The following is a 19,964-nucleotide window of genomic DNA, read 5'->3' as shown; positions in this document are numbered from 1 at the left end:
GTTTTCCTTGTCTGCTAGCCCAGGTTGTTCACAGAGGTGGGAGTCGGGGTGGGGGTGAAATGCTTGCTGGTGTTGGATGCTGTAGGAAGAGGAGGCAATTAGGAAATTATTGAGGGATCTACAAGAGGCATGGACAGGGAATGGAGAGCTGCCCCTGGTGCTCTGTCCCAGTGCTAGAGGTGACCATGAGAATTATGTCTTGAGTAACAAGAATGAGGAAGGTCTGAGGGCAGCCTGCCTGGGGTTCTGGCAGATGTGGCCTGTGGTTGATCAGAGGATGCTGGGACACAATGATGAGGTGGGAAGGGCAGAGGGGGATAATTTGTGGGACCCACAGGAGTTATGGTGGAGCGTACATCACTAGAGGCCACTCTGAGAACTGGGTCTGTGGCAAAAGAAAGTGTGGGGAAGGTCTGTGGGCAGCCTACCTGGTCTTGTGGCACGTGAATAGTTTCTAATGCAGGCAAGCTCTGGGACTCTTCAGAAAGAACATATAAGTTCATAAGTGCTGGTGGTTTTGCTCTCACACACAAACATCTTGTGCTTCCATTAGGTAATGCAGCTCTTAGGAAAGATAGAGGCATCTACATCTGAGCACACATCAAACTTAAAGATGGTCCAGGGAGATTATCAGCATGAAATGAACCTCTTGGAATTCAAGTAAGTGAATGGATCATTTTTAATTCTCTTAAGTGAATATCAAAGAGTTTTGCATAATGAAAGCACTGGCAATAAATAAAACCTATTCCAGAAATTTGAGCCTGGACAAGAAATAAAGTGATAAATCAATTCCGGGGACATTCTACAATAAGGTAATTTATACAGTGTTCAAAAGAGAATAAATGCGAATATTTATTTTAACATAAATTGAATTATTTACATTTTTAATTATTACATTTATTTATTTATGGAGGTGTGTTTGGCAATCATAGGAGAACTTGCAGGTGTTGAGTCTCTCCTTTTATCATGTGAGTCCCAGAGTTCAACTCAGGTTATCAGGTTTGGTGCCAAGCATCTTTACTCACTGAGTCATCTCTTCAGTCCATGAATATCAGTTTTACTGGTTTATTTGTGTATCAACTGATATATATAAGACATTCTCTAACACTTCCTACAGTGTAATTTAATTTATTACCAATTTTATATTAAAATGTATCAGTGTAAAGTTTTACTGAACACAAATTGATTACCAAAGATTATCTAAAATCTCTAGAACACTTTTGGTTTATTCAAGCTTCTTCTGTGGCTGTGTACTCAGTGCTTTGCCCTTTCTGGTATTTATAACTTCTGAACTGAATTTTCCTCTACTTGAAAGTGAATGTAATAAACAGGACTAAACAAATGTTTGAGTGGCTGACATCGTTCTCAAGGCTCCCTTTCTTGCTTAAATGTCCACCATGTAACAGAAATACAGCACAAAGGAAAATTCTAGTTACTTAGATACTATGATTTTAGCATTCCTTGTATCTTGTTCTTTTGCCTCTCTGTCCTGTATTGCCTAGGAAATACCAACCTGTCTGCATTCTCTGCATCTCTTCTGTATTCCCACATAAGAGATGCCATAGTATTTATACTCCAAAGTCACAAAGCTAACACATGACAGTATGCCATAATGTGAATTTACTTTACTTTATTCATATTAAAATGGAAGATGTATGTAACCAAAAAGATGATAAGTTATTACTAAATCTTGGAGAAATGAATTTGTCAAGTAAATGAAGAATATAAATTTCTTTATATTGAGGACAATATTTTCAGATTATGAAGTTTCCTGCCCATTGAGGCGACTCAGTACGCAGCTGTGGGGTTGATCTAATTTGTCCCCTTATTTTTGGAATACAGCAAAGAAAAATATTCAAAGGGAAAGTGAAAATACAGACATTTTAAGATATACAATTTAATATATAACCTTTTGCAGCAACCATGGAAGTTAGCATCGAGGCCCCTAAAAAAAAAAAACTAAAAACTAAAAACTAAAAACAGAACTGCCATGTGACCCTTGAGTACATGAAGGGCACTCAGTCACGATACCACAGAAACACTTGCACATCTCTGTTTATCACTGTTCTCGTTACAACTGAAAAAATGGCAGGAGACTAGATCTCCATCAATACATGAAAGAATAAAAAGCACTGTAGTACATACTCAATGGAATTTCCTTCAGTTATAAAGAAAACACGAAATCATGAAATTTATGGGGAAGTGGAATTGAAGAAGATTATGTTAAGTGGAATAAGCCACACTCAGAAAGACAAACATTGCATATTTTCTATCATGTGTGAAATCTTTAAGAGGGGGGGGGAGAGAGAGAGAGAGAGAGAAAGAGAGAGAGAGAGAGTGGATGGAACCCCTATGATGTGAAAGCAGAAAGAAAGACTGTCTGGGGAAGGGAGGGAGACCATAAAGAGGGGAGAGAAGAAGAGTGAGCCACAGGCATAAATAAGAGCTGCGCTGGGGGATGGGGAGGGGCGGAGGCAGAGGGATCTCTGGAGTTTGAGGCCAGCTTGGCTTACAGAGCCAGTTCCAGGATGACCAGGGCTTGAAACAAAACAAACAAACAAAAAGAATAAAACGTAATGATGTTTAAGTACAAAAGTGCCATAGTAAAGCCCGTTACTTTGCATGTCAACTTTACATTTTAATTAGCATAATAAGATAATAATTCCTAGGTTGACGCTCAAGAGTATACTTCTTTAAAAACGTATAAGGAACTTTCAAATTAAAAAAAAAACACAGTGAAATAAACCAGACCCAAAGTCTATGCATCCCAGTGAACTTCACACAGTTAACTGCTTGGATTTTGTAAGTTTCTTTCTTAACTAGTATAGAAGTCTGCATTTTGTCAGCAACACAGACAGAGGTCTTTCCATATGCTTTCACTAGAACTGGGCTTGCTTCCCTAGTAATGTTTGCAGACTGCCAGATTCAAAAAAAAAGTATGTATTTTAATTTACATCCTTTCCCACTGTTTGACTTTCCTTTCCTGAGATTTGCCTATTCTTACCATTTGTCAAATTTTGCATCGAAATTTTAAAGTCATTTCCTTAGTACCTTGAAGAATTCCTTCCCACTAGGGCTGTTGGTCTTTTGACTGAGATGTGTATTACAAGTGCATTTTGAATAAATGCAAAGTATGGTGGGGGTGCTGTTTAGGGCAGAGGATCTCTTCTTTAACGTGGCATGTTACATTTTAACATTAAGATCAAAATTGCTTTTAAACAACAGTAAGTACTTCTGAAATTTTCCAAAAGAATAAAAGTCACCACTAATATTAGAATTTTGAGACATATAAATTTACATTTTGAGTGAATTTTGTATGGTATTTACTTTTTTTTTCTCTGTAAACGAAGCATGGTCTCTAAACAAAAGAAATGGCTTCAACAAATATTTTCATGACCTTAAGACTAAATTTAAATAAGCAAATTCTCATTTAGAGACTTTAGCAAATTTTTCAGTTAAACAAGTTTAGTTGACCTTAGCAGCCTTCATGTCGTGCAGCAGCTTCCTAGTGATGCCTATAATTTCGCCTCCTGTCACCAGACCTAACAACAGACATGCGCGCTGGAGTTCTCCACGGAGCCGTCTCCTTCCTGAGGCAGCTTAGTCAGCCGTTCCACTAAGTAATATCTTAAGTCAACAATTCAGTGCTTTCATACTGAGTCTGCCCAGCATGAAAAGCAGCCATCTTTTAATATGACTTGGCAGGGGCAGCTTATGCCAGCTCCTCTCTAAATGGTTCTTACTGATGGTGCTGCTTAGCAGACTGCGATTTATAGGAAAAGAAAAGGTCACTTGGTCAGTGATGAGAAAGCACGAAAACCAGTCTTCTCACCTAGCTTTGAGAATGTTTTCATGGTAGAAAACTGTAAAGTATCCAAGATAGGGCTCTGGGATACCCATCTTTGCATAATTAGCTCACCACATAATCAAACACAAATAGGAGCTGAAGAATAAATGGGTGAGCTTTAAGAATTTATATATGAAAAAAAAGAATTTATATATGGCTCTTATCCTAGAGGTGGGAAGAAAGCATAGGCAAGCTAAGCACAGGTTAAACAATAGTCACACTCTTAAATGACATACACAGGGGAAAATAAACATATAGTAGTTGTTTATAAATACCTACCAGTCCTTGAGACCTCAAGATTTGCAGTGCACCCAGCCCCTTATCGCAAGTCATTTTACTACTCAAAAGACAGGACATTTTGAATTATTGTGATTAAGTAAGATGCCCAAATCACACAAGCAGTAAGTGTCTAATTTACTAAAAGCTCAGGAAGTTACTACCTGTACCTGATTTTCTCTAAGATATTCATTTTTTGTTTACTTGATTATTTGGCCCGGTGCTGGAGATGAAACCCAAGGCCTTATACATTCTAGATGGATATTCTATTAATATATTCCCACCCCTTAACATAACTTAAGAGAACTAATAGAAATGAACTTAGGAGAAAAATATATTCCTAACAATTAATTTCTCATTTTTGACATGAAGTTCAAACCTGACTCAATCACCCACGAAACAGCACATTGTCTACCATAGACACCTAAAAAAATTATAAAATGTGAAAATATTGTTTGTGTTTATAAATTCTTTTAAAAACATTTTTTCTTCCCTTTTCTTACTTTTTAATGTTTTTGCATTCAATTTCTCAAAGCCACAGTCAGAATTATTTGTAAAAATCTTTAAATCTTCTAAAGATGTTCATTCAGTGAATTCTTTAGCACATGGAATCGGGGTCATTAGTGGCCCTGGTAACACTGGTGCAAGATGGAGCTGCTTGTTTGTTAAGTTTGTCAACCATAATGAAGGCACTTGCACCATTAGCCCCAAGCCGTGCAGGGCCTGCCCCTGCAGAGCCTTCCATCTCCAGTTAGGTCTTGCTGTACTGCCCTTGCTGTGAAGTTCAGCCTGGTGTCCTCTATATAAAAATTAAACAAACCCAGGATAAACAGCCTGCATTCTGTAGATTATGTAGATTAAATTATATAGATTATTCTGTAGATTAAACTATGAACTCTCACCATAATTTAAAAGCCTGGCTTTTGTCTTTAAAACATTTTAAAAAGGACTATTTACCTACCAACCTACCCACCTATTGTCTGCCTATCATCTATCTATCTATCATCTATCTACCTACCTACTCCTGGTTGAACTACTTTTACACCCAGTAGAGTAACTGTAAACGTCATAAAATAAACTAATGATGTTGCAGTTTTTAACTATTAGCTCTATAATATATAAAATTAAAGATAATCATGCCCATGCTATTAAAGAAAACTTTGAGCAAAAATTTACACACGATTTTACTTCTTCTTTGAAGGAAAACGCATTTCAAAAATGTTCCTGTTTTAATATGTTATCAGCAGATGGAGTCTGATCTCCAATGGTACCAGGAAAGTCATTCTCCAATTGGAGACTGGCCTTATAATAAAAGAGACACAATAGTAATTGTGTTTCTGGCTTTAGTTACAGAATGTTAGTTAGCAACACACCCTTCCAGAAGATATTACTTGGGCATAGTTAGTTTTTCTTGTTCAGAGAGACATTCATACTGCCTTTGTGATAAGGGAGCAAATGCTCACATTCATTACAAGCAAAGGTGATCATAGAATAGGCTACAGGAACAAAAGGTGAGGAACTACACACTAAAATTTGCAGTTTCACTGCTGAATGTATTTTATGCTCTTATCTTCAACCCAAAGCAAATACTCTGACAGCAGCAGAACCAGAGAAACACTCAACTTTACACACTTTCATAACTCGTGTTCGTTACAATGCGTTTTGTCATTTCTTATCCCCGTATATTTACATGCTTGTTATTTTCTCATCATATTATACTGAACACATATATGTCACTTTATTTACAGACAGTAAAACTTGGAAAATAGTTTCCTAGTGTAATCCAATCCCCAGTGCAGAAGGCATAACTACATCAATACTCAATTCAAAGTACTTTGCTGAAAGTGTTTATCAGCTATAGGAGCTTTCTGGTGGAATTTTCAGGGTCATTTATGTATACTCCCATATCATAAAGAGGTATTGAATTTTGTCAAGGACTTTTTCAGCATCTAATGAGATGATCATGTGATTTTTTTCATTTACTTTGTTTATATGGTAGATTACATTTATTGATTTCGGTATATTGAACCATCCTTGCATCTCTGGAATAAAGCCTACTTGATTTTGGTGATCTTTTTTGAAATGTTCTTGGACTTGGTTTGTAAATATTGAATATTTTTACATCTATGTTCATAAGGGATATTGGTCTATAATTTCCTTTTTTTGTTGAGTCTTTATGTGTTACCACAAAGGGCCATGGGCAACTGTGGCCTCATAGAATAGATTGAGCAATGTTGCTTCTGTTTTTATTTTGTGCAATCATTTGAGGAGTATTGGTATTAACTCTGTTTTAAAAGTCTGGTATAAAAGTCTGTGCTAAAACGATTTGACTTGGGGTAAGATAGGGAGATTTTTTAATGACTGCTTCTATTTCACTAGAAGCTATAGGTCTGTTTAAATTTGGATATTTGTTTGGGGCATAGATGCTAAGAATTCAAATGTCATCTTGGCTAATTTTTCATTTGATGAGTATGAGGTGTCCTTCCCCATCTCTTTTGATTAGGTTTGGCTGAGGTCTATTTTGTTAGATATTAAAATTGACATAGCAGCTTGTTAAGAGTTTACAACTCTTCTGTTAATACCCTTCTGGCTTTTAGAGTCTCTATTGAGAAGTCAGGTGTAATTCTAATAGATCTTTCTTTATATGTTACTTGATCTTTTTCCCTTGTAGCTTTTTAAAAAAAAGATTCATTTATTTATTGTGTATACAGTAGTCGGCCGACATGTACACTTGCAGGCCCAGAAGAGGGCACCAGATCTTATTATAGATGGTTGTGAGCTACCATGTGGTTGCTGGGAACTGAACTCAGGACCTCTGGAAGAGTAGTCAGTGCCCTTAACCTCTGAGCCATCTCACCAGTCCTCCCTTTGTGCCTTTTAATATTATTTCTTTGTTCTGTATATTTAGTGTTTTGAGTATTATTTGGTTAGGGTTTTCTTTTCTTTTTCTTTTTCTTTTTTTTTCTTTTTTTTAGACCATTCTATTTGGTGTTGTGTATACTTCTTGTATCTTTACAGGCATCGTTATGTTAGGAATATTTTCTTCTATGATTTTGTTAAAAATATTTTCTGGGACTTTGAGTTGGGATTCTTCTCCTTCCTGTTATTCATAGTCCTATTATTCATAGGTTTGGTTGTTTTTTTTTTTTTTCATAGTTTCCCAGATTTTTGACAGGTTATTTTTTACATTTAATGTTTTCATCCATTTCTTCTATCATATCATCAGTGCCCAAGAGTCTTTCGTTTATTCCTTGTAATCTGTTGGTGAAGCTTGCTCTGTGGTTCCGATTCAAATTCCTAATTTTTTTTTTCATTTCCAGGATTCTCTCAGTTTGTGTTTTCTTTATTGATTCTACTTCCAATTTTGGGTCTTGAGCAATTTTATTTCTTTCCTTCCACTGTTTGTGCTTTCCTGGGTTTCCTTAAGGGATTTACTCATTTTCCCGCAGATGTTTGTGTTTTCCTGTATTTATTAAAGGGATTTATTAATTTCCTCCTTAAGGACCTCTATCATCTTCATATAGTTGGAATAAATGGGGCCTGTTTTGGTTAGGCAGTGGGGCTCTAGTGGAAACATATTGCCCTGGCTGTTGTTGGTTGTCTTTTTTTAAGCTGGTATCTAGGCAGCTGGATTTAAGATGATTATAGGTCTAGTGGCTGGTTTCTGGATTTGTCTTTGTTGTATTTTGTTGTTGTTGTTGTTCCTTGATTTTCATTTCCTCTCTGGATTTTCAGAGATGTAAATGAAATGGTGATGGCTATGTTTTGCCTTTTTTCCTGGCCTGCTCCAGTGCTGTGTTCAAAAGGAGTGCCTGCTGATGTTGCAGGTGGGGTTACTGGTATGAATTAGAAAGAAAGATTGGATGAGAAGTTGTTTGTGCTCCAATGGGGACGAATCAGAGGGAAAAGGAGACTGCATTAGGTTTTCTGTTATAGAGCTGGGGAGAGACTAGGAGGATTGGATCGAGGGGCAGAGATCTGCTATCGGTCTATTTCCCTGACCAGTGCATCCCATCCCTTGAGTTAGCAGGGGCTGCCTGCTGGGGTTGGGGTCTGGGACAAAGCAACAAGTGGGAGAAGGAGGTTAGAAGGGAAAGATCTTTGGGATCCACAGAAGATGGGGACAGAGGGGTCAGGGCAGCCTGCCACAAATGTTCTGCTGCAGAGCTGGGGGTGAGCGTGGGGGGTTGGATTTGGGGAAACAGGGAGAAAAGAAGACCTGTAGTCAGCTTACCTGGTTTCCTAGCAGGAGGGGCCTATGAGTTAACAGGGTTGCCCGCTGGAGCTGGAGGTGCGGGTGGGGTGTGATACAGAGCAAGGAGTGGGCGGGGTTAGGAGGGGATGGTCTGTGGGATCTACAGGAGATGCGGGCAGAGGGGCGAGGAAGCTGCAGTTGACGGTCTGTTCTAGGAATGAGACTCGGAGATTGGATTTTAATGTGGAGAACGGTAAAGGTCTTTGCTTGGCTTACCTGTCTGCCTGGCCTGCTCAGTAGATGCGTTCTCGGTGAATGCCAGCTGGTGTAGCAGACTGGGATAAATGAATGAGTTGGTGGACAGAAGGCTAGGGGGAGAAGATTTTTGTGACCTGCTGGGGGTGGAGTCGGAGAGGAAAGGAAGACCACGGCTGGCTTTCTGCTACAGAGCTGGAGTGAAACTGGCGGATTGCATCTGGGGGAGCAGGAAAGAGTGGACCCGTCTCAGTCCGTCCACTCATTTCCTTGGCAGATGCAGGCTTTGGGTCCAGAACAATTTCTTTGATGAACACATCAAGAAATCAGAAACACACGAAGAAGATTATATCCCAGAAAGGCAAGATTGGTTTAACACACGTATGTCAGTAAATATAATACACCATATAAACAACCCCAAGGACAAAACCCACGCAAGTATTTCAACTGATGCTAAGAGGGAATTTGACAAAGTTCAACATGCCTATGTGATAAAATTTCTGGATATGGGAGATGCAGATAGAATGTACCTCAAAATAATAAACGCTACAAACCTGCACCCAAGATTATGTTAAATAGAGAGAAATTGAGAACATTTCCTCTAAAATCAGAAGTGATACAAAGCTATTCATCCACTCTCCCCTGTCTTATTTGATATGTAGCTCAAAGTCTTAGCCACAGCAATTAGATAAGGGAAATGCACCAAGGGACAACAGGAAGGCAAGGACTCAAGATATCCCTCTTTACAGAAGACACGGTTCTTTACTTAAGAAATTCTACTGAGTCTACTAGAAAATTCTTGGACCCTATAATAAACCTTTACAGTAATGCTGTTGCAAGATACAGAATCAGTATGTATTTTAAAAAACAACAACAAACTACCTTCCATCTATACTAATTGGCTATTCTCCAAAAAAAAAAGTTAGGAAAATATTCTATTAAAAACAGCTTCCCCACAAATCAACATGACTCTGGACGAGCTTCCGTTACCCATAGGTCAGTGCTTCGTTCAGCCGTCATCAGAGAAGCTTCCTCCTACTGTAAGATGGGAGCGAACACAGAGACCCACAACTGGGCAATGCACAGAGAGTAGAGACCTTGGAACACTCGGTCCTTAATGGAATGTCTTCCTCAAACCTCTCACCTCAGGGGTGAGGAAATTATGTGGAGAAGGAGGTAGAAATATTGTAAGAGCCCGAGGGGATGGAAGACACCAAGGTTACCATATCTTCCACACACCACAGGAACGACACACACAGGAACTCAGATGCGATGGCGGTGTGCCCAGGGCCTGCACAGGTTCATTCAGACAGGGTCCCAGCACTGAGGGGGGAAGTGGACACAGGCAACCATCCCTAACCGAGAAGCTATGTCCAATTGACAAGCACTTGCAAAGGAAAAATGGGGAAAACTTACTGAGTGTATTAAGCATATGTAAGCACAGGCCCCATGCCCAGCCTTAGAAGGCCAATAAAAAACAAATGTTACTATTTTAGAATTTTTCACTCATAATGCTTTGTTTGGACATTTTGTTTTGATGGCCTTTTGCTTGTATAATATGGTTTCCAATTTTGTGTTTTTATGAAGTGTGTGTGTGTGTGTGTGTGTGTGTGTGTGTGTGTGTTTCTTATGGGAGGGTTTATGGTTTGTTTGTTTTGGTGCCTGTTTTCTAGAGAGGGCGAGAAAGGGCATGGATTTTGGTGGGTGGAGAGAATTTTTCTCTCTTTCTTTTTTATTGCTTTGTTAGAGGCAAGGTTTCTCTGTGTGGTCTTGGCTGTCCAGGACTTCCTTTGTATACCAGGCCTGCCTTGAACTCACAAAGTTCCACATGCCTCTGCTTCCCTGAGTGCTGGGATTATGGGCATGTAGCACCATGCACAGCTGCAAGGAATTTTTTTAATTAAAAATATTCCCCCCCCAAATTAAATACTTTGGAAAATATCTAACTAAGGAAGAGAAAGACTTTGACAAGAAAATTCTTAATATATTGAAAACATAAACCACAAAAGATACTGAACGATGGAAAACAATTTCATGCACCTGGGCAGGTATAGTTAATATTGTGCAAATGTCTATATTATCAAAAGCAATATTAAAGAGGTTTAAATTGAAAATTTATCAAAACTCCCATGTCACGTTTCATAGGTATAGGGAAAACAATACAAGAATTCATACAGAACGACAAAACGCAAACAGCCAAAGCAATCCTAAGGAACAGAAATAATGGTTGAAGTATTACAATACCTGACCTCAGATATAACACATAAATTTACAGCGATAAAGACAGCTTGGTTCTGGCATAAAAATAAACAGACAGACCGCCGCAGTAGAACGGAGAACCTAGATATAAAACGGCAAAGCTATGCCCACTTGCTTTTTAACAAAGGAGGATGGTGGTTTGGGTCCAAGAGCTCAATTGTTTGAATACTTGGTCTCTAATTTGTGGAGCTGTTTGGGAAGGATTGGAAGGTGTGGTCTAGTCGGAGAAAGTGTGTCACTAGGCATGGGCTTTGAGGTTTCAAAAGCCCACATCAGGCCCAAAGTATGTCTCTGTCTCTCTGTCTCTCTGTCTCTCTGTCTCTCTGTCTGTCTCTGTCTCTGTCTCTGTCTCTGTTTCTCTCTCTCTCTCTCTCTCTCTCTCTCTCTCTCTCTCTCTCTCTCTCTCTCTCTCTCTCTCCCTCTTACCCTCCCTCCCTCTCTCTCCCACTATGGATAATGATATGTCTCTCAGCTATTGCTCCAGCGCCAAGTGTGCCACCATGCCACCTGGCAGATCAGGATGGCCTAACTCTTTGAAACTGTACAAAACCCCCAGTTAAGTGTTTTCTTTCAAAGAGTCACTTTGCAGAGATAGGACAGTGAAGACATGGGGCAAGCAAATGTTACATGCGGTAGAAGGTCCACTTCCTCAGGGTTGTCACAAAGAGCGGCTTCTATTAGTCACTAGTCATGTCTGCCATGTCTGAATGACTGAGAGCAGGAGCAACTAAAGAAGTGTTCCATGGAGAAGCTGCTGGCTGAACGGTGTTGTCCACACAGCACTTGTCTGCCATTTGCACGGGTGCCTGGGAATCATGGGGAATCATGACTTTGTTACGAACGGGAAAAGAAGCTGATTTCATGTTCTCCCCGAAGTCAAAAACAAATGTGAGGAAATTTCGATGCGATGGAGATCAGAGTTGAATTAAGTGACTTTCCCCATTCCTTGTCTTTGTGGTACAGGGCCAGGGCTGCTCACCTGCGGCGTTACTGCCGGATCCTGGCGGTGTCCCGCTGGAGGGTGATGAGCAGGGTTCATAGCGTCTGCACGCTAAGTGCCAATAGTTACCTCCCTGCGCTGATCGCAACAACTGCCTTTGCACATTACTTAATGCCCCTGCAGTTGACAGACACTGGTCTAGTCAGAAATTGTTTTATAGCACCTGTTTTGAGGTTGTTGGTTTTTTTTCTCTCCTTTTCTTTCCACCTCTTCTCTCCTGTTTTGAGATGGGAATCTCACACCGTAGCTCTGTCCAGTCTACACTTTAATAAGTAGACCAGGCTTGCCTTGGATTTGTGGACAATCCTCCTGCCTCTGCTGCCAAGTGCTAGAATTATGGTTGTGTGCTAATGCACTTGGCTGGCAGGTCTATTTTTTAAAGTATGAGTCCAAATACTTTTTATGGCTGCCAGAAAGATATATACATATGTGCCATATGTCCCCCACATCTTAAGTGATTTCTGAGGATTAATACCACAAACTAATTTATACCTAATTTTGTCAGAAAAATATCACAGCAATTATTGCTTTGTCAATACTATACATTGTGAACTACTATATTATCAGTGACAAACAACATGTGTTATTTATTTGTGTATCGGTCTAATGTTTTGACCCGTTCCAAAAGGGAATTTTTAGTTGCCATCTTAGGAACTACTTACATGCCTCCAGGTTTCCCCTCTCTCTCCTTTTCATCTCTCCCTTATCAAGTATGATTTCTCCTTGCTCCACTCAGCCACTCTACAGTGACTCTTTATGTGAATTCCACCTGCTTACGACATTTTAACCTCTGAAGCAACATTCACTCCCATTTGCTAAAGTTTTCTGTTCTTTAATATTTAACACTGTTATAGTTCATCAGGCCAGCAGCCCCTTTCTGCACGTCTGCTACTTCAGGGTTGGTTGTTTGGGTTCTGTGTTCTGTCACACGTCCTGGCACATGTCCACCCACATGGGTCCACTGGCGTCAGAGGGCGCACTACTGATGCTTCCCCCCCAGGGCACACTACCCAAAGCCCCACCTTAGACACTGCCACTGAAGTTTCCTCCTCTGCTTGACAGCACTGGTCCTCTTTGCTCTCTTCCTTGCCTCATAGAGGAGCTTGTAAAACAAGAGTAGCAAACTCGGGCAGCTGAGTCTGACCAATGGTGATGCATTTTATACTTTATTTTATTTTATACCTTTGAATAGTTTGTAAAAGAATTAATACTGCATGACCTGTAAATATTTTGTGAAATTTGACTCTGAGTATACACAAACACAGTTAGATTCAGAGCTTAGCTATGCTATTTGTGTGTGTGTGTGTGTGTGTTTTGTTCAGGCTATAGGGATTGAAATACAATCTGGCTCTTTACAAAAAAAAAAAAACTTGTCAATCTCCACCGCAAAGTGAACCTCAAGCCTTGAGGGACTTTCCACATGGGTAACAAATGCATTTCTGTACGAGAACGTTACCAGGAAGCTTACAATATATATGGCAGCATATATGCTTGTATTCTGGGGTTCGCAGAGGGCAGCTGACTGGGCCCCCACCTCACAAAATACCCCATAAGCTCCTGTCCAGGCATTCAAGGCATTCTCTCATGGCATCTTTTTAAAGCTAATTTTTAAAATGATTTTTTCCTTAGACTTAACTCACTTTCTACAAATGTGTATGAAGAAATTGAAAACAATCAAAAATGGACAGAAAACCAGTTTATCAAGTACAGAAAAGACCACCTGGGCCACATAAATGAATGTCTGAAGGTTGTGCAAGAAAAGCTGGTAAGGGGTTACACCATTTTGTGAGGGTCACATGATGGCATAGTCCCTGTCCTCAGGCTGTGTAAAAGGACAGGTCTGAGTGGCTGTCCCCAGCCTCGATAGCAGTCCCTGCTCTATAGAAGCTCATCCAGGAAGCTCCTCTCCAGATATGGAGAGTATGTGCTCCCTGTACCAAAATAATTTGAAGAAAATTTCTTTTTAAAGAACCAAAATAAAAAATACCAAAAAAAAAATTTATTAGCCCAAAACTACAAATCAATTTTCTGGGGGCCTCTTAGGAATCTGTGGCTCTAGACAAGTTTCCTATATGATACTTGGCCTCATGATAGTTTGAAAACTTCTGGACAGACAAAAAAAATTTACCCTATCTGAGGATTGATTAGTAGATACAAAGTTTTGTTTGCTTTTATTTTTGAGACAGGATCTTTCTATGTTGCTCTGCTCAGCATGAAACTCACTATGTAGACCAGGCTGCCTGGGAGTTCACAGAGATCCACCTGTCTCTACCTCCTGAGTGCTGAGATCAAAGGTGTGAGCCACCACGCCTGGCATAGATCCCAAGTTTTAAGAACACTTTTCAAGATCAGACCATGAGAAGAATGTCCCAGTCTTTGGAAGGAGGCTGACATGAGAAATATGCCTGTGCCTGGGCTTCTTTTTCCACTGAAGCAGGCACCCACATCCACGGAGATGGGCAGCACCAGGCCATGGTGGTGGCCTGTGGCTGCCCATGGTGCAGATTGCGCAAATCAGATGTTTTCAGAACTTCATTAATAGGACTTCCAGGAACACAGTGAGCAATGTCTCTCGCCAATACCTGAGTTTACACATAGCTGAGTGAGGTAGAGGCCAAGCGCTGGACAGAAGCAAGAGCTTTATCACTGCTGTGACTTATCAAAGTCTTTACAGAAGCTAATTCTTCAACTACAAAGGTACCCGAGTCCCTCTATCAGTTACAGGCAGTAGTAAGTAACCCTGGGCCATCCTGTGAGGATGAGAGAGCAAGAAATAGACTCAAAGAAGCCATAGCATTTAAGTCCAGTCCCTCCCTGATTCTCTACAGAAAAGCTCATAGCTCTAAGGCTGTTGCTGTACCTCACTCACACACTCACACACCCTGTGAGTTTACTAATTCCTGAGCTCCATCATAGACCAATTAGGCCAGCACTTCTGGGGGTGGGCTATGACCTAAGAGATTGTAAACAAGAAAGAAAAAAAAGGAAAGGAAAGGAAGGAAGGAAGAGGGAAAGAAAGATAATGAGCAGCTGGACTGGAGAGTCACCACTCTCACTCACTGGGGTCCACGTGGAGATGTGAGGTTCTAGGGAAAAAGTTAGTTCTAACACTTAGGATCACATGCAAGGAGCTTCAAGAAAGCTATTATCTTCCTTGGTGATACTTCTTTATACATCAGACTGATATTCCAAGCCTTCCAGGCACTTCAGCAGTAGCATCCGTTCTACAGAGCACGTGGATTCACAAGCGTTCAGAAATAGCAAAGCCAAACACAGGAATTAACTCTCACGCTTCAGAGCACAGTTCAAGGCATACAGTGCTCATGTTTTCCACCAGGAAACTAGCCCTTTTTTCTAAGCCGAAGTATAATCCACTCTGCTCTCTTTTCTGAAGAGTTTCCTCATGTGATCTCTCTCTCTCTCTCTCTCTCTCTCTCTCTCTCTCTCTCTCTCTCTCTCTCTCTCCCCGCCCCCGCCCCCTAGGAAAAGTCTGAGAATAAAATGGAAGAAAAAATGCTGCAGCTTTCAAGCAAGTTGGAGAATTTTATTAACTCCCAGAAACAGGAAGCAGAACTAAACAAAGTGAAAGCCATAGAGAATAAACTGTCCAAGAAGATGAACCAAATGGAAAAGCGAATCTGGGGCGAATTAGAGAAAATGCAAAATGACTTCCAATTAGGTGAGCAGAGGACACCTGGCGGTCCCTTCCACACCCAGGGTTCCATTTTCAGCCACTCTTGTCATTGGTGACATCATCATTCATTTCATCTGGCTTCCCTAAACACCGTGTAGAATGCCAGCATATTACCGAAAGGCACATGAGTGAGTAGAGTTCTTCATTTCCACTTGGCCATCTCACATGCCTGCCGTTGCTGTGACACGGTTTACTTTCTAAGATCTTTGGACCACAGAACTGTGAAATGAACTGGGTGTGGTGGTGCATGCCTTTAATGCCAGCACTCAGGAAGGCAGAGGCAGGTGGATCTCTCTGAGTTCAAGGCTAGCCTGGTCAGAAAGAAAAGTCCAGGACAGCCAAGGTTATACAGAGAAGCCTGGTCTTAAAAAACAAAACAACAACAACAACAGCAACAGCCCTGTGAAATGGCAAGTTCTATTATGAACTTAGGAGACTAAGTCGATTGGCCTCATTGAACTGCAGATAACGATCCTAGACAGATGTCAGACTGGCAGCTTGACCTTTAAAATCGAGGAAAAGATGAATTAGCAGAGTCCTTGTAATGACTGCTTTTCTTAAGAGGCTAAAGGCACCAGTGTCAAGCTGAGCTGACTTCAAAGAGGACTGATTTGAAAGGCTCACCTTATCTGTCAAAGAGGAGGAGAAGGAACAGGGGCTGTGGAGCAGCCATCTGCCTCAAGTCACATATCTGAGGAACACAAGGTTCTTCTATTGGAGAAATCTCTAGGCTGTGTTGTGCCCTTCAGGTCTTAGAAAAATATATGTGTAAATTCCACAACATTTTGGCCCCAGAGAGACGCACTGGAGGTGCCTTGTCCCACACAGCGCTCCTGGCATACAAGTAGAGTGTGCTGCCTAGAAACCTGAGGCTCCCAAGCCCTGCCTCCTACCACCAGGTTAAAACAGTGAATTATGTGGCCAGGAATCATATCCCAAACTCAACTGACACCTCTGAAAAGGGACCCTCTTCCTGACTCATTTTCAGGAGTTTAATTATACTCATTGTTGCTTAGGATGAGTTGAAGAGAATTCTTCAATCTTCGCCTTTATTTTGCTAGGTGGGAATTCTAGCAAAGGGAGGCTACAAATGAGGGGTTTACTCCATTATGCTTTTAATAAAAAGATGCTGAGAAGCAACTCTGTGCAAGACCTCGGATAGTAGGGTCTGAGCTTGTGGCCCGACAGGCCTGTGGCTGTGAGGGGGCACGTGGGTCAGACAGACAGGATGCACCGGGAGGGAAGATGGCAGCAGGCAGGCACTCTTCATCTCCTTCAAGCTCGTTACTTTTCAAGGGGGTAAACTCCTGGTTGTACATCCTGGTCCTAGCCTCATCCCTCCTCACATCCCAGTCCCACCCTCCCTCCCTCTCCCCACCTCCTGCTCCTCTACTCCTCAGAAGAAGGGAAACCTCCTGTCCATCCACCCCAGCTCATCAAGTTGCTTCATGACTGAGCTTGTCCTCTTCTCCTGTGGCCTGGCAAGACAATCCTGTTGGGGAAGTGATCAAAAGCTCGCAAGAGTCCATCTCAGAGACAGTCCCTGCTTACCCCCAAGAGAACCCATATGAAACCTGAGCTGCCTACATGGCTACATCCGTACAGGGAGCCTAGGGGCTTCAATCTCAGCAAGCCCCCCTCCCCCAGGGCCCTGGTTAGTTGGCTCTGTTGGTCTTCTTGTGAAACTCAGGTCACCTGCAGGTCCTTTTTCCCTTCCCCCCACTTTCCCACAAGGCTCCCTGTGCACTGCCCAATGTTTGGCTGTGAGTCTCAGCATCTGTTTTGAACTGCTGCTGGGTGGGGGTCTGTCAGAGGACAACTCTGCTGGGCTCCTGTCTGCAAGCATGGCAGAGTATCATTAATAATGTCAAGGGGTGGCTCTTTCCCGTGGGCCAGAGCCTCCTGGGAGGATATGAGGGGGAGGCTGGCAGAGACTTCTAGTAGCAAGGCCTGTCACACTAAAGAAGACACCCTCTAACTAGACAAGTCTAGTAGAGTGAGGAGAACACCAACCCATGAATAAAAATTTCGACTCAAAATTTACCCTGCCTTCGAGATGTGCATGGATAAAGATAGAGCAGATAGAGCAGAAATTGAGGGAAAGTCCAACAAGAATTTTCTTTATCAACACCTACAGAGAAAAAAAAAATATTTTAAAGATCTCTTGAGATTAGCCAGTATGTTTACAGAGGGGAAAGAGAACAGTGTTCACACAAAAGCCAGACTCCAGTTAAGCCACTAGGAGCTAATTCATCTGCACATTTTTAGATCTGTCTTAATGGAACTTAATGTGCTTTGAATTAAATGAGCAATTATAGAAGGACTTTTGAAGAGGAAATTTGGGGGTTGGGAGGAGATCCAATGCACTGTTTTAGTGTATGTGTTCTCTTTTCCTCTTCTAGGATTTAAATCAATTCATGACTCCCTCAGTTCTCTCCAACAAATACAAAAAACAAAAATGGATTTAGAGAAATATAAAGTACAGAAAGACCTAAAAAAATTACAGCGCAAAATAGTGGAACTCCAAGAAGTATAACTTTGAAGTCACTTTCTTTTCCACCAGCTGGAGGAATGAGTTGTTGGAAGATACTGTAAGGAAGCATGCTGACTACTTCTGGTGTCTCCTATCATGTCAAAAAAAAATCAATGTACCAGGGAAAAAAACACAATAAATCCAAAAGCTTCATGATGCCTGTAATTTATTAATGAAAAATTAAGAAATTTCTTAATGTGCATTTTGTTATATGTTTAATTTGCCCACAAACAAGGAAAGCGCAATCTACATTGTATACCCAGATGAATAAAGTACATCCAGGTGTATGGCAGATCGGTGATCAACTGGAGCCTACTGACTCTGTCTGAAAATAACAGCCACCTTGTTATTTTTCATTATTAACATGAATGTTGTTCATTATCGCAAAAGCATATCTCCTTTTCAAAAACACCTTGTTTTTAGCATTAGCATTCGAGATCTAAAAAACAGATTCATGATGAAAATATTTCATAAACTCTAAGGGAAACATCTGTGGGACATATATATGAAAGGACTAATTTACAACTTCTGACCTGGAAAATTCTCTTTTCTAACAATACCTATGCTATGCTTGCTATGTCTATAGCAAGTCTACCTTATACATACTTAAAATGTATTGTCACTGTACTCAATATGTGTCAGAATTGTACATACCAACCCCTCAGAAATAAAATGATGTACTAGCTTCCTCTAAAAATACTCTACAACACTTGGCCTCAATGCTAAATTCAGAAGTGCCTCAAAAACATCGGTTTCCTCTAACATTAAAACACACAACCGATGGATAGAACTGTTATAGTTTCATTTTTGTTCCTGTGATAAGACACCCTAACAAAAAGCAGCTTAAAGCGAGAAAGGGTTTCTTTGGCCTACAATACATTGTAGGGAAATGAAGCAGCAGGAGGCTGAAGCTGCTTAATTTCACAGCTCACCCACAGCTAGGAGTAGGAGAAATGACTGCATAAACATTTCTCATGCTTCCTTGTGTTCAGCTGTCTACACTCCTCTACAGTTCAGGACCCCTGCCTGAGGAATGTTACTGCCCATAGTGGGCACGCTCTTCCTACGCTCGTTAAGACAGCTCCCTACAAATATGTCCACATGACAACTAAGCTGTAGACAATGTCTCACTGAGGTGCTCTTGCCGGGTAAGTCCAGGTTGTGTCAACTGAACAACTAAAGCGAACCATTACAAAAACTATTGGGATAAGGCATCTTTGTTTATGAAAAATAAAAGCAAACTATTTGTGGCATACACTTTGCTGGAACAAGGAATAATTTCTATCAACAGAGATTTTTGCAAACCAGACTTAGAAATTTTCCTTGGTTTGTAGAATAGTAAGAATTTCTCCCACAATATAGCAATTTTAACTCCCAAATATTTCATGTATATCCACTTCTCTAATTTCTAACCATGTAAAGCATCTCCATTTATTGTTACTAGTCTACGCATAGCATCAGTAGCTCTGTAATTGGAAGAAATTTCATACAGATGTAGGAGTTTGAAACACAAAAGCATCCTCTGTAATTGAATGTCATGCTAGATCAAGATCTAATACTCTAAGTAATCACAAATGTTTGTAAGTCAGCAAGAGGATAATAAATTCAAAATTTTATTTTCAAAATGGTCACGGAAGTGACAAAAGACTATAACAACCAGTAGAAGTATTAAAAATGCTAACCTCACTATGAAGAATAACACCAACCTTTTTCAGATTGGCAGATAACGCGTTAATTGTTAATACTGCATGGGCAAGTGTGATAAAGAAAAGAAAGCTCTCACTGAGCACTGGTGAGTCTATAAATTGGTACACTGGAGGGCAATTTGGAAGCATCTATTGAATGTTCTCCTTTCAACTCCTGACTACCATACACACTCCCTTCACACCAACAACTCCATGCATC

General features: G+C 40.7%; 1 protein-coding gene across 2 annotated transcripts in view; it reads left to right on the top strand.

Annotated features, from left to right (window-relative positions):
- Positions 1-18,235, top strand: part of FAM81B (family with sequence similarity 81 member B) — a 53,893-nt gene extending 35,658 nt beyond the window's left edge. The window contains exons 8-11 of one of the 2 annotated variants that reach the window (XM_084802216.1): positions 554-660; positions 13,462-13,597; positions 15,316-15,511; positions 17,929-18,235. In XM_084802216.1, coding sequence (XP_084658342.1) covers positions 554-660; positions 13,462-13,597; positions 15,316-15,511; positions 17,929-18,062 — 573 coding nt within the window. In that variant the 3' untranslated portion in view covers positions 18,063-18,235. The remainder of the gene's footprint in view (positions 1-553; positions 661-13,461; positions 13,598-15,315; positions 15,512-17,928) is intronic. The other variant, XM_084802215.1, reaches the window with a different exon arrangement.
- Positions 18,236-19,964: the final 1,729 nt, after the last annotated feature.

The sequence above is a fragment of the Acomys minous genome (assembly GCF_964271855.1).
Source record: "Acomys minous genome assembly, chromosome: 11".
NCBI classification, from domain to species: Eukaryota; Metazoa; Chordata; class Mammalia; order Rodentia; family Muridae; genus Acomys; species Acomys minous.
Note: the sequence above shows the minus strand (reverse complement) of the source record. Positions and strands in the feature narration are given on the sequence as shown.